At 39.3% G+C, this 15,087-nt stretch overlaps 1 protein-coding gene across 1 annotated transcript; it reads right to left on the minus strand.

The window, feature by feature from the left end:
- Positions 1-458: 458 nt before the first annotated feature.
- ctsd (cathepsin D) lies at positions 459-10,379 on the minus strand. The gene is made up of 9 exons (XM_056375025.1): positions 10,220-10,379; positions 6,682-6,838; positions 4,953-5,076; positions 4,712-4,830; positions 4,405-4,604; positions 2,831-2,953; positions 2,384-2,528; positions 1,319-1,417; positions 459-1,029 (listed from the first exon to the last, which is right to left on the minus strand). The coding sequence occupies exons 1-9, from the start codon at positions 10,282-10,284 to the stop codon at positions 868-870; spliced, it is 1,194 nt and encodes a 397-aa protein (XP_056231000.1). The 5' UTR covers positions 10,285-10,379; the 3' UTR covers positions 459-867.
- Positions 10,380-15,087: the final 4,708 nt, after the last annotated feature.

The following is a 15,087-nucleotide window of genomic DNA, read 5'->3' on the forward strand; positions in this document are numbered from 1 at the left end:
GATTGCCTCGCTGTTTGTTTCCTTGGCCTGTTCAGTGAGAAGACTCAGACTAATATCTGAGTGTTAAATCTGAAGCTACAGCCAGCAGCAAGTTAGCTTAGCTTGTCATAACAACTGGGATCAGGTGGAAAGAGCCTGTCTTTGCTATATTGGCCAGATTCTGTCAGATTTGGAGATATTTCAGGAATAAACACTCAGAGAAACCAAATCCTTCAAGGTTGGATGGTGGGTCCAGGTGGGCGGGGCTTGGGGCATAGCTGAGGGTGGTGACTGCTTTGTTGTGACATCAAAGTTACAGAAGTCCTGACGGCTGGTTTTAGGGCTCCGTTTCTGAATACAGGCTGTGTGCATTTCTCTGTGGACTGAGGCTTTGATACTTTCACAGTATTAATATAGAACCTGGACCTCTCACTTTATACAATATGGGATCTTTAAAGCTACACAACAGTAAAACCAGATTATCTTTTAAAAAGTGTTTATTGAGGCCAATCACATTAAGATACATCACAAATTCAGTAGTAGAGGATCAACTTCCTCCTAAAATTCAAATTAAAAGTGTTCTGTTTTAAACAAATCCCTGATTTAAAAGAAAAAAAAAAAAGAAAAAAAAGGATCATGTTTGAAAAGGGCAGTACCGATACAATCAACTCATCCCTGATCATATGAACCCATCACACAACCTATCAACTCTCCAGTCTTGTTCACGCACGCTGCTGGAAATCAGTGCATTTATGCTCTACACAACATCTATTGCTAAATACTTTTTGATTGCAAAGCAACAGAAAACGTGCAGCTCTGAATTTTTCTCTCCTGAAACTCGTACTTTTAGCTTTGCACTTGAACATATTGTTTCAGTGCCATTTGTGCTTACTTGGACTTAGCAAAGCCCACTCTGTTGTTCTCTCGGTCAAACACGGTGTAGTACTGGCCGATGAATACATCTCCCAGAATCCACAGGGGCCCGGCGGGGGCGGGGATGTCCAGACCCATGAAGCCGCTCAAGCAAATGGTCTTTCCACCCTGACTCTCCTGGATGAGACAAAGACGGAGACAAGGCTGCTGTCAAGTTTTGATGATATAAAATAAATAATACAACAAAGTCCAGAGGAAAGAGAAAAACAAGCAACCACATGAATCTGTGTGTAATCAGTCCTCAGACAACACACCAGCCTCCTCCTGGCTTTGCCAAATCAAACAAAGCTGCACTTGTTTAGTTTATGAGGCAACACTCAGTCACAGTGTTGTATTGTTACTGCTGGAGCTGACTCCATTTCACCCCCTGCTGGATGAAAACAACATCTCCTGCAAACAGACTCACCTTGAGGACGTACTGCTCTCCGGTCAGACTGTAGCTCTGTCCGCCCACGGTGAAGGTGATGACGGGCAGCGACGGGACCTTGTCACACATCACCATGTACTGAAACACAACCAGAATCACCTCAATGCACATGTCTGTTTCTAGTTCAAATCATGAGATTCATAAATGACATGAAAGGAGACTGAACGTATAAAACAAAATTAATTTTGTGGCAGTCTAATCCGATTCCACAATGGTACATTTATGTATGAAAAAACAGATCAACACATGAAACATACTGTTATCAAAAATGTTGCCAAGTGTTTTTCTTGACAAAACCTTTCAGCTCTTTACATCCATGGGATGTTTCATGTTTTCTGTTAAGTTTGAAAACTTTCAAGCAAACTTTCCTCTTTCCTTAAAAAGGTTTTTGAGCAGCATCTCTGATCATCTCATTCTCAAAAACTTTCCTGGTAGAAGAGGTTGTTCTGATAAACGTTAAGCAAATCCAAGTTTCCAAGTTACTTAGAGTGGGGATAAAACATTTATTTTTCACATTGTTCTGACATTTTAAAACTAAATTTGAATACTAACATACACCAACTGTGCTACATCCTACTGACCCATTTAACAGATTTGTTTTTGACGCAGCTTTGGGAACCCTTTAATCGGCGTGCTGTAGATAGAGAGACTGTATTTGTTTTTAGTTTCTATCTGAATCTATTGGTTAACCTAAATGAAGTAAAACCAGCGCTGAGCTTAAAGCAGTTTGACAATGGACCCGAGGACTGAGCCCTGCTCCTCAGACCCAGGACTCAAGGGAGTTGGTGTTGCAGAGGACAAGTTAAACTGCTGGAAACCAGTAGAGTAGATTGTGGTTCAGGTTCAAGCCTGTGTCCCTCTTTGTTTGTCTGCATCAAGGGATTAAAGTTCTGTAGCTGCTGCAGCCAAATTAAATCATTTTCCAGAACTACCTGTTCAGTGACACTGGTTGACAAGTGAGAGGATAACTTCATAAAGTTATGTATGTTTTATCTTTTCTTTTTCTTCAGTGTTTTCAAGTGAGGCTTGTTGTGTCCATCCCACCTGTCCCTGTATGAGTGGAATGGCTCCGATGGCTTTCTGCAGGGCCTTGACCTCGGCAGAGGGGCCGGTGATCAGAGACGTCCCGGTGTCCACGATGGCCTCGCAGCCGTCCTTACACAGGGTCAACTGGGTGCCCACTGCCATCCTGTTACACACAAACATGCACGTTTTAGTTTTGAAAGTATAATAACAGCATCACTGTGTCCCGTTGCCAAGGAGGTTTGGAAATTACACACTAGAGGAAGCATGTAGTGAGGGCTGTAATTACAGTTTACTCATCTGTTGATTATTTTCCATTAATTATTTAATCTAAATGGAAGAAAACAGTCTTCTAAGAGTGTCCCCTCTGTGCTGCCACCAGTCAGAGAAACAATAAATAAACCTGCCTTTTTACAATGACGATAGAACCAATATCATGATGTGTGGGTGTTGTATCTGAGCACTCACCGGTCCATGTGGACCTGCCAGTAGGCCTGGCGGGTGACGTTGACGTAGTTGAAGTCACCGGTGTAGTATTTGGGGTCAGTTCCTCCCAGCAGCAGCTCACCGCCGGGCGCAGTGTCTGGGTTCCTGAGAGAACAAAACATGAAGTCACACCTGACCGTCGCCACGGGAGACAAACACCAGGATACAACTGCTGAGGATGGAGTTAAAATGTTGTTCCTCAATGAAACCCTGTGTTATCAAGCCAGGCAGATAGTTTGGCTTTTATATGGAGACATTTCTAAATACATGCTTTTGAAACGGCTCTCCAGATTATAATGGAGTTTTGTCTGTGTCCCTCAAAGCACTGAAAAAGTTCATACCAGCTGCTTCAGGAAAAAGTATTTCTGTTTCCATTCATGTTATTTTGGTCAACCAGCTTCTTTAAGAAGGCTGGTACAGTTTTTCATTTAGACTGTTACCAGTTTTCAGATGCCTCAAAGTCCAACACATTTCCACAGTTTAAGGACCATTAAAGCAGCCGCAACATTAACATTCAAGCTCTCCTGATAAACATCCATGTAAAATTAAAATAAAACTTAATCTTGAAATTTACCCAATAAAATAAAATAAAAATTTGAAAAGTCTTAACCTCCTAGGACCTGGCGTCCACATATGTGGACCTCACATTTTGGGTTCTCTAGACCACAATACTAACTCTTTCTCAACAAGGGCCTGGTGACCACATATGAGGATATTATACTGCCACTCAGTAATCGAAATTTAAAACTAATGTCCTCATATGTGGACATCATTTTTCTCAGGTCCCAATCAGCCTATATAGCAAAGAATAGAGCTTGGGTCTTAGGAGGTTAAACAAAAATATTCAAACACAAAATTCAGATAAGTACAAGAAATGTCATGTTTTCATCCGTGTGAGAATGATCCATCTGCACATTTCCCTTATCTTCCATTATCAGTGGCCTCTACTGACACAGGCATCATATACCAGCCACAGATGCTTGTACACTGTGTGACAGCAACATTTGAATGGCCTAACCCAGACTTTTTCAGGGACTCTGCTGGAACAAGCTTGGCAGTGGTCAGTTCTGTCAGTTTGTGCTTGTACAGTGTTTTTCCTGTTTGTGACTTTTACAGCAGCGCGTGCAGAGTGATGCAACTTTTAACATTTGCTCTTTTCCACTGCAGGAACTTATCCAAACATTAACTGTAGCCATTGGTTTAGTTTGTGTTTCCCTGCTTTGGAGACGAGTTACTGTGAACTATACTTTGACACTGATGCGCTGTTGATTGTGACTGGTCAAGCAGACGTGTCGTCGCATTACAACAAGGACAACTAACAGAAACCAGGAAAAACAGGATGAAAGTAGATTACTGAAAACTAAAGCCTCACAATATGAGTAGTGGAGCAAACTATGGCAGGTGAGTGAAGGTGTGGAGTAATAATAAAAAAAATCAATTTTGGTTTAGGAACACCCCAAAAATCAGGTGGAGCTCAGTGGAAACAGAAGCAGAACCTGTGACGATGGCTACACATTAAATTAGGGGCTGTTAAGTTCCTTCATCTGTAGTCCCACCTGTTCAGGTAGAAGGAGAATACGTTCTTCTCCACCTTCTTCTGGCTCATGATGTTGTCAAAGACCGGCGCCACCCCGTCCACAGAGATGCGTGGGTAGGCCATGCCGAGGATCCCGTCAAACTTTGCTGCGATGAAGGCGATGCCAGGCTGCTTGATGGCTTCTCCGAAAACCTGCTTCTCCACTTTTATGTCTCCAATCTAGAAACAGGAATTTAAAAAAAAAAAACAAAAAAAAAAACAGAACTTAGAGGGTTTCACATCACTACAGTTCACCGTGACAGTGCTAACGTGTGAGACGAGCTTACTGTGCACGTGTCCTGACTGAGGTAGCCCGACAAACTGCCAGATCCATACTGGATGGAAAAGGAAGTGCCGTTCTTCACATATGTGCTGGACTTGCCAGAATTATATTTGTGATGCAGCACTGTGAAAAGAGATGTTATTATTCACTGTAAGTCAGACGCCAAGTCATTCTACAGAGACAAAGTGCACAACAGGAATATTATTATTTACTGGTAATGTATTTGTAGCTACATTAGGACTTACAGCAAGCAATGTCTAAGAGGGAGCAGTGAACGGAGGGAACCCACAGGTTGGAGGAACCCGTGTCAAACACCACACTGAAGGTTTGAGGAGGGGTACCCAGGGTAATATCACCATAATACTGGGCCTGGTGAGAAGAAAAAAAAAAAACATGTTTATTATTATTATTAAAAGCAACCATCAGTGTCTGGAAAGAGATTTAGCTGGTGTTTCCAGGGCTCAAATAATCTGATCTTTAAAAATCCCCTGGTAAATAATTCTGCAGCTAATCTCATATACTCAGAAAAATACTTGTGTCATGGCAGAAAACGGGTCATTTCTACTACAGCAGAGAAACTGAGCAGGTCTTATGATTAAAACAATGTCACCAAGGTATGACTGTACAAAGTGAGTCAGTCAGTCTGTTTTATTCTCATTGCTGATGAGGCCTCACAGCTGTCAGTGTCAGCAAATGTTATTAGGACGCAGGTCACATAGTTACCGAGTCGTGTAAATAAATCAGCTACTGCAGTTTAACAATTCCACTGAACAAAGCAAATGATTACTCCATCAGTTCAGGAGCTGAAGCAAACTTCTGTTTCATGTGACCGACAGCTTGGGGCAAAATTATTTATTTCTAAATATTGTAAGAGTTTCTGTCGAGTCATTGAGGCCACAAAGTAGTTTCTGCTTTTCTAGGCAAAATGCAGAAGTTTAATGTCTTTTTGATTGATTCAGTCAAATTACAGAAAATATGAAGGGTTTTTTTTTTTGGCTGTTTAAATGGTTTTGATTTGGTTTATGCAGATTTTGAATTGTAAGTCTTTGTGCGTAAAGGCTTAAATGTTGCACTTTAAACATTAAAAAAATACACAAAATGCCATTGAATTGGGCTCAAAACATGGACAAACTAAAACTTTCAAACAGGCAGACACCACTCCAGGATTCCAGGCACAAAACGACAGATGTGGATCAATAACCTGCATCATATACAATGGTAAATGAAAGATCTCTGAGTTCTGGACTGATGGACGAACAAAACAAGAAAAAAAAAAAATTATGGCAAGAGAAATTTTCTAACACTTCATGAATTAAATTTAAGACTTTTTATTACTTCAAACTGAGGAAACCAAATTCAATGTTTGCTTGTTTTTTTTTTTTTTTTTACTTTAAGACCTGCAGATACACTGGATAAGCCAATGTTGATCAATATAATCAGCCTAGCTTTAGTCACAAGGGTCAACACCCCTCATTTTGTGTAAAACAGCAACAGTAGTTAGAGAGATTATCCATCTGAAAGCCTTCTCCTCTCAGAATCCTTAAAGGCTGATTAATGTCTTTATGGAAGATAAACAGGTAATTACCTAACATTAGAAGTAAAATCGAGAGCAAACAAACAATATTTCCATGAGCTGACGAGGGTGAAGAGGCTTAGATCAGGAGCCAACATTGACTCAGCTGTCATATGGTAAAGTTTCCTCCTCTGTCAATCTCACAGCTCTATCACTTCAGAGCCAATATTAACCTTCATCAGAATGAATCAGCCGTTCTCAAACAGCAGATTTACTTGTCACAACAGCCAAGTCTAATTTTCCATTCCGCTGGGAGGATTTACAGAAGATGGCCGAGGCAGCCACAACAAGAGGACCTTTGTTGTTGCTCTCCCTCCGCTTGGCTTTTAGCTTCTGCATGGTGCATTAGGGAAAGTGAAGACTTAAGGGTCCACAGGTCAGTGGTTTGGACTGATACTTACGTCAAGGTAGTTCTTCAGGGTTTCTGGAGTGGGTGCATTACTGGAGGGGAAGCCAAAGTTGTACTTAAGGGAGTGTTTGTCGGCCAAAAGCTCCTCCGCTCTTCTCCCCGAGTCTGTCAACTCCCTTCTGATGGAACGGAATTTCTTTAAGGGAATTCTGGACGAGAAGAAAATGATTTAAGACAGTTAATTATGAGCCTAGTTCATGACCTCTTTCATCCATGCACACATTTCAGATTTGTTTTATTTTTATTTATTTTTTTTTTTAAATTGTATTAAAAAAATACAAATGCAGCAGGAATTCATTCTGATCATCAGCTGCTTCATTTGTTAAACACAAACACAGACTGTGGTGACCTTATAGGTTACGGTTGACCCAGTTCTGAGCCCTTATCTATAGTGTTATCATTTAGTGTGTTGCAATACAAGTGCTGCAGATGATACCGCAATGCTTGTCACCCAAACACCACCCTTTTGTCAACACAATGCCCCATTAACTCAATATTTCTATGTGACATAACATTGTCAGCTGTTGAGTTCAGGAACAGTCAAATAATTGCTCTCAGCATCAACAAAGTTTCACCCTGAAGAAATTAAATATTAAACAAACAGCAAATTTTGTACTTCATTTACACTGTAGTCATACTGTTGATATTATTAACTTTTAACTTCAGTGTTTGCACAGTTTCACAGAACAAATGCTTTGGTAATCAAACATGTGACCGAAACAACTCTAGACGAACATGTTGCTGCACTGTGGCTTTTGAAAAGCAGAATGTGGAAAAAGTCATTTACCACAAACTGTGACACAAACTGAGTAAAAGCTTCCTTTATTTTTAGCACATGCCACAATCTTCATGATCACTGAAAACTGCTGCAGCTCACAATCACTTGACTGCCAATTTATCTGAAGATTTTTGTAAATTATTTAGTCTAGAAAATGTGAAAATTAGAAGTGTTTGTTACAATTTACCCTAAAACAAGTAGCCTAAAACATGGTCACTCACCTGCAACTAAAGTGAGCAATGATTAACTTATATAGCGCTTTTCAGAACAAGTTACTTAATATTTCACAATAAAAGCATTTACCACACAGTATGAAACACTAGCAACAAAATATAATTAAAATAGAAACAAAATGAAAGAAAAAAACATCAGTTTAAAGATGAGTCCTGAGAAACTTGTTAATCTCTTGCAGAGTTCACAGCCAGACACAGCACATGCACAGTCTACCCTCATTTAAAGTTGGGTCTTAAATCATCAAACAGACAATTGGTGAGGACACAGCACTTCAGAAACGTACTCAGGGGCTTCAACGTGTAATTCATGTTTTATTTTATTCTAAACTCCACTAGTAGCTCCCTGCATGTTGTCTCCAGAAGCCTGGCTGCAGCATTTTGGACCATTTAAAGATGGGATACAGCTCCATAACTGTGGACTAACGAACTAAGGCCGCGAATTACGTCACTGATTAATCTGCAGACTATTTTGTCCATCAATCAATTCATTGTTTTGTTTATGAAACGCAAGTGACTAAATGCTGAAATTGCTTATTTTACTCAATCAATAGTCCAAAACACAAAGATTTTGTCCTCAGATTTGAGAAACAGGATGTGGTGAATGTTTATGCTTGAAAATTGTTTGAAATGATTATTGATTAGTAAAATAAATGAGTGATTGCTGAAGCTCTGTAATTAACCGACTGAGTATAATGAATGACAGTAAACACAAAAGCACCGATTACTACCCAGCACTTACAAATGACACAGTTGTTTGCAGTTCACTGAATATTTTACAATGAATGGCTAAAACGGGCTCATACATGCCATCGGAGTGAAAGTGCTGTGTTTTAGGGTTAACTGGCTGAGTGAGAGTTGGAGGACGGCAACAGTTTGAGGTGTGAACAGGCCTCAACGTGACCTATGTTTATTTTTCGCAGCACAGACTCTGGTGTCAGTAATGTGGTTGACATGTTGCACAGGATTATAATAAGTATCATGAATGGATCCCCGGAAACACTTCTACTTTTTACACTGTGCATAAATAACAAATATCACTACCACTTAGTGCTTAAATATTTAATTTTTTTTCCAGATGACATGATTTTATATGCCCAGCTCTGACTGGTCTTCAGTCTCCCTTTGATGCTTTTTATCACAGACTTGTTTTTTAGTTTCCTGTTTAACATTCAGGGCTGTTTGTCCTTTTCAAACTGTGTTGAAAAGGACACAAAAAAACAAGTTTGTACAAAGATATTCTGTACAGTCATGCTGCTCCATTACTTCAGCAGCTACATCCTGTTTATCACAGTACTTTAGTACTAACGAAAAATGTCATACTTATCAGCGTCCTCTGTATCACAAGGTCAGATGGACTTCCTCACGGACAAGAAGAAACAATCATCTCATGATCATTTATGAATCTGCTCTGTTGAAGCTTCAAAACAAACTCACAGCTACAGTATACGATCCAGTAACTAACTAAACTAAGATATTCCTCGTGTGTTGGCAGAGCTCGTTTCAGGTATTATGCAACTTTTAAATTGAACAAATGACAAACAGTTCTGCAAAGAGACCTTCATACCTCCTTTGTTTAGATCACACATTTTACACTTTTCCTTTGTTTTATTTGAAGTTTTGATATCTGTAAGAATATTTATTTGTGGTTTAAAGTACCAAAAACCATTTCAAAATAGTTCTATGTTTCCTTTTTCTTCTCTCTGGAACTTTAGCGCTCTTGTGTCTGTTTCTGAGCCTCTCTTCTGATTGGCCGGCTGTTTTCGGAATGATGCACAGCCAGGCAAACTACAGCTAACAGATTGTAGCCTGCTACTGTAGTTTGGTAAAACTCAACAGTAAATGCTAATAACGATGCTGAATCGGCGCTGAAATGAGCCGGGGGCGGCTGAGGGCGGTGTCTGTATAGTTGTGACATGACAAAGTTACAGAAGTCCTGATGACCCGGTTTTGATGCACAATTTCTGAATACAGGCTGCGTGCATTTCTCCATAGATTGAGCACTTTGATACTTTCACAATATCTATATAGAACCTTGACCTGCATTATAACCAAAAGAATAATGGAAATCTCACTTTATACAATATGGGACCTTTTATATTTTAACACATTATTATCTGATGTTTATATGACTCTTGTAGTTGCTTGTCTTAGTTGTGTTCTCTTAGGTCTCCTGTGAAAATCAAACTCAATTGAGACTAACTAAAGATTAAAAAATAAACAGACAGTTCAGAGGTGCGTGGATCCCTGCAGTGTAAGCTGATGTCATAAGATCAGACAAAGAGGAGATCACATGCACTGAGCAAACGACACTGAGAGATAAAAAGTGTATAATGTTACTTCTCTGAATGTAAACACGACGCTACAGCGGCTGCTAGCTTCTACATTAGGGATGGTGTGTGTAACGACCGTTTTCTGTCGTTGAGCGTTAGGTAACAGAGTTAACATTGTGCAAGCTAGCTACAAGCATTAGTTCACAACAGTCGCGTTAATACACAATCTCAGGCACTTGTTGTTCTTACCGGACCAAAGCGTCGCTGGTCGCGAGGGCTAACGCCGTGAAAACGAACAAGACGAAACTCCTCATTGTGGCAGCAGCTGGACCATTAAACCATAGACACGACGATGACCGAGCAATTCGAGCTGCTGTCGACAAACAACCGAGTTTTATCAGCTGACTGAAGTGGAGTCAGCGTCACGTGAGGTTAAATCCTGCCACGAGTGACGTCACTACCGGTGGATTTTTAAAACGAGATCCCGAGTTTCCATGGATTTGTGCGAGTAACGTAACGACTCCTGTTTGTTCTTTATTTGTCTTTTATTCAACGTTTCTGTTTTCATTTGATGTGCATGCCTCGTTCCCTATTTGTCTTGTTTACCTAACAACAACCCCCCATGGAAAAACAAAACAAACATAAAAAACAACCAATGTAACTACTAATGTAACCATGGAAACATGGTTGTGAAGCCGGAAACTGTCTAAATGCTATATAGACAAAACACATTTATAACCCTGATCCAAGAAACCAAAAATATATCAGATGAAATGGGAATGACAAAAATAAAAATAGGGAAATTAGGGAAATTAAAGTGATGACATAGCTGCTTAGTCAATAATGTGAGACATGAGATGAAAGTCAAAACCCTGACACATATGTTGATGTTTCACTAAAAAGGTTTTTAAACACATTAATTTGGTACCATATTATAAGCCATTATCATTGGCTTTACTAATAGATAATTTGTTAATGCTTTATAGATCAGCTATAAGTCGTGAATTAGAACAATTATTGGGTTGACAGGTTGTGGAAAATCCTCCACTTTTCTTGTCCGTTTAGCTCTTTAAATCATTGGGTAGAAGTCTGGAAAAGAGCTGCAGGACACCTGAGCCAAGATCCTTTTAGAAACTGTGTGCAAAACTTAAAAGAGAACAACACGGTGAATGTAAATGTGTTTATGACATTTTGAAGCAAAGATGTTTCCGTTCTGTTTTTTGAATAAAGTCTCTGTTGCAATGTAATGTTTCAATAATAACATGGCTGTGTGATTTAATGCAGTTATAAATATTGGTAATCCATTCATAAGTTTTTGAGGTTTAGCCCTTTTTAGTAATACATCAGGTCTCAACTAATATTTAACAGAGGCCCTTGGGTCTCAGTTGCTAAAGAGCCATTAGCAAAAGTTATCATCATCATTAATAAAAGGTTCTTAAATCCATCAAGTCAGCAGTTCATAAATGTCCTGCAGCATTTTCTTGTTAAATCAGTGGTTAAACAGTCCATATAACATTATTTCATGGTTTACTCTTAATACTCAGTGTGACTAAGGCCTATTAAGAATAGCCTATGTTATTAGGCAATGTTTTGAGTCAGTCAGGATTTACAGTAGTGCGTGTGTCACATGATGCTGGTGCTGATGAGTCTGTCACATGTTTCATTATCCTGCTGCTGTAGAAAAGAACTTAGAAATAACTGAGTCACGTATGTGATCACACTTAAAAGCATCAAGATTAGAGCCACTTTCACTTCCTTTGTTTTTAGCTGATTCATCACCAAAAACCACTGCCTCCAAAATCAACCAGCAACACTTCCCCCATCACACTTCACCCATTGTTCAATTCCATTCAGCTGCATTAATCATTAAAACCACCACTGCTAAATGTTGCTGGTGTTTCAGCTGCCATGTTGTTATAATGAAGCCAGCAAATGTAAAACAAGCAGCTGGGATTTTTGGTGCCGTGTAATGACGAGGATTGAACAGCAAGTGGCTGCCTCGCCACACACATCAGAGATCAGCAACAGGCTTCACACACAGTGTGCACTCCTCAAACCTCTCTCTCTCATTAAAGCTCAGGGGGAAACTCTAAGATCACAATTACAAACAGACTCTTAACAGCATGATGTCTTGTTGACAATGTCAGCTGCTAGTCTGAAGTCTGGCAGCACGACGGGTTGAAGAAGCTGCTGCAAGTTGAGTTTATGAATTCAAATAAATAGATGGAAATGTCACACACAATACCTGACCTTAAATCGCATGGAGAAGATTCACACTTTATTAAATGGTCTGACACCTCCAGCGGATCTGCTTCCTAACCTAATGTATGAAATGATTTTTGGAGATAACGGCACAGGACCAGCTGTAGCACGGCTGAGCTGAAGATGATGAACTCTCTTTTGCATCGAATATGAGAAATACCATAGATTGAAGTCCAGTCTCCAATTTCTTGTCCATAAACAAGATATACTGCATATAAATGACAAGGGCTTCAGTTCGGACAAGGTTATAGACCTGAGTCAACAAACAATACATCAGAAAATACTGGTAACTTCAAATGTTGTCTTGCAGAGCTGCAATGATTAATTGGTTAATCCATCAGTTGACAGAAAATGAACTGGCAGCTCTTTTGATCAATCATCATTTCAGTCATTTTTCAAACATTCTCCAGTTTCAGCTTCTCAGATGTGACGATTTGCTGTTTTTCTTTGACCTGTGAGACATTAAATTAAAAAATATGTAGCTTTTAGACAACTGAAGATATCACCATGTGCTGTTCTTACATTTTATAGACTAAATGACTGATTGAGAAAATAATCAGCAGATAAATTGATAATGAAAACTGTTAGTTGCAGCTCTATCGTCTTGTATTAGTCCCTGTATCAAACTGATTGATCTATCAGTTCTTATTTTGCTGTTCTCTGTCATCCAGCTCGATTATATCTGGAAGACTTGAGCATACAAATAAGGACCAAGCATTTTATACCTCTATCTGATCATGAATTATTTAAAGCTCTTCCATTTGCCTCTCAAGGCAGGAAACGTCTGCTTAGCGCTGCCCTCCACCTGATCAGTTCATCAGCAGCTGAAAGTCAACAACAAACTTTCACTTAGCCTGAGGTTGTCTGCAAAGCACGCACAAGCCTTAAAGGAGTAGTTCAACATTTTGGGATTTATGTTTATTTGCTTTCTGGATGAGTTAGACGAGATGATTGGTACTCATATGGTCATATGACTCTGGATTAGGAAGGCAGTTATTTATTTGTGGGTTTTAATATCTCAGAGGGGCAATATTGCAAATTGAAATGCTTAAATTAATATCGTTCTTTGGTTTATTGCACAAATAATTATCATCAGGTGGATAATTCATGAGAACCATGTCCCACTAAAGCTGTATATTTTATTTATTTATTTATTTTCATGTTATAGCAAAACAGAGAGCTCTAGGTTTAAACAAACAGGAACTCAGTATATTCTTGCTATTACCATCATGGTTTACTTTTAATACTCAGTTTGACTAAGGCCTATTAAAAATATGGCAATGTTATGAGTCAGTCCGGATATACACTACTCTATGCATCACATATTAGTGCAGTGGTGGTGCTGATGAGGCTGTTTAAGAACTGTTTAATATGGTTTTACATGCCAGCACTGACACGTTTAATTATCCTGCTGCTGTAGAGAATAAGTTGGAAATGACTGAGTAATGTTTGACAGTGACAGACACCCTTAAAAACATCAATATTAGAGCCACTTCAGTGACATCTAGGATCACTTCCTGTGTTTTTGGCTGATTCACCACCAGTAACCACTATCTATAAAAATGTTTTCTAAAAACACCCAGCAGCACTTTTCCCATCAAATTTTACCTGTTGTTTAATTATTCCACTCAGCTGCATCTTGAGATCGAATTTGATTTGCATGTATCACCCAGGGATGATGACAGACTTGTTGAAGTTACAGTAATGGATGGTTGAGATGTTAATTTGCAGGATTGACAACAGCTGTGAATGTAAAAGTTTAACAGTGTAACTGAAAATTTGCTGCATTGCTCCACAGAGCAAACACACTCGCAGGTGCTTTATATTCAGTGGCTTTTACAAGTGGTAATGCAGGTCAGTTGGTCGGTCCATCACTTTTGTACAGATTGAAATATCTCAAAAATCACTGAACTGATTGCCAAAAAATCATTCACAAACATTCATGGCAACCAGAGGAGGAAGTGTAATGAGTTTGGTGATCCCCTGACTCTTCATTGTGGTTTTAAGTGGAATGTAATAAGTTTGGTGATTCCCTACATTTTTCATTTTCAAAATTTGTATTTTTTCCATGTCAGAGCCAAACCAAACCTGGAGCAGGTTCTGTTCCAGGAAAATGTAAAACTCTTCGATCCACAGGTTTATATATGGATGGTGATGTTTAAAGGTCCCATATTGTATCTTTTTTGGTTATAAAGCAGGTCTAGGTTCTATATTAATACTGTAAAAGTATCAAAGCGCTCAGTCCACAGAGAAATGATCACAGCCTGTACTAAAAAACTGAGCCTTAAAACACGCCGTTAGGACTTCTGGAACTTTGTGATGTCACAACAAAGCAGTCATTGCCCTCAGCCATTCCCCGAGCTCCGCCCACCTGGACCCACCATCAAACCTTGAAAGATTTGATTTTTCCAAGTGTTTACCTGAAATCGCCTATATTTTTATTCAATCACACAGAAAACAGTCAACCAATCAGAAGAGAGGTTCAGTAGCCTTTGATGAACCCTATTTCCCATAAGCCTTTGACAAAGATGGGTTAAATGCATAGACTTTGTATAAAAAAAAAACACCACTCAACAGAGGAGAGTCTGAGCGAGTCGCTGTCAGTTCAGACAGGTCTGTAATAACGGCAAGACAGAGAGGTTTGAACACTGTCGAAGGTTTTAGACACAACTAAATGACTTTAGAAGAGAGCGTTGGGGGATTTTATGGATGTGGATGAAATCAAGTCATGATGAACCACTAAATATCCACACTGCTGCAGGGACCCTTCACAAATCAGAAGCTGTGAACTTTTACTACTTGGATATAAGAGTCCAGGGGTCCAAAACAGACATAAAAGTAAAGTTTAATATATT

This window comes from Seriola aureovittata, chromosome 1 (assembly GCF_021018895.1).
Source record: "Seriola aureovittata isolate HTS-2021-v1 ecotype China chromosome 1, ASM2101889v1, whole genome shotgun sequence".
Classification (NCBI taxonomy): Eukaryota; Metazoa; Chordata; class Actinopteri; order Carangiformes; family Carangidae; genus Seriola; species Seriola aureovittata.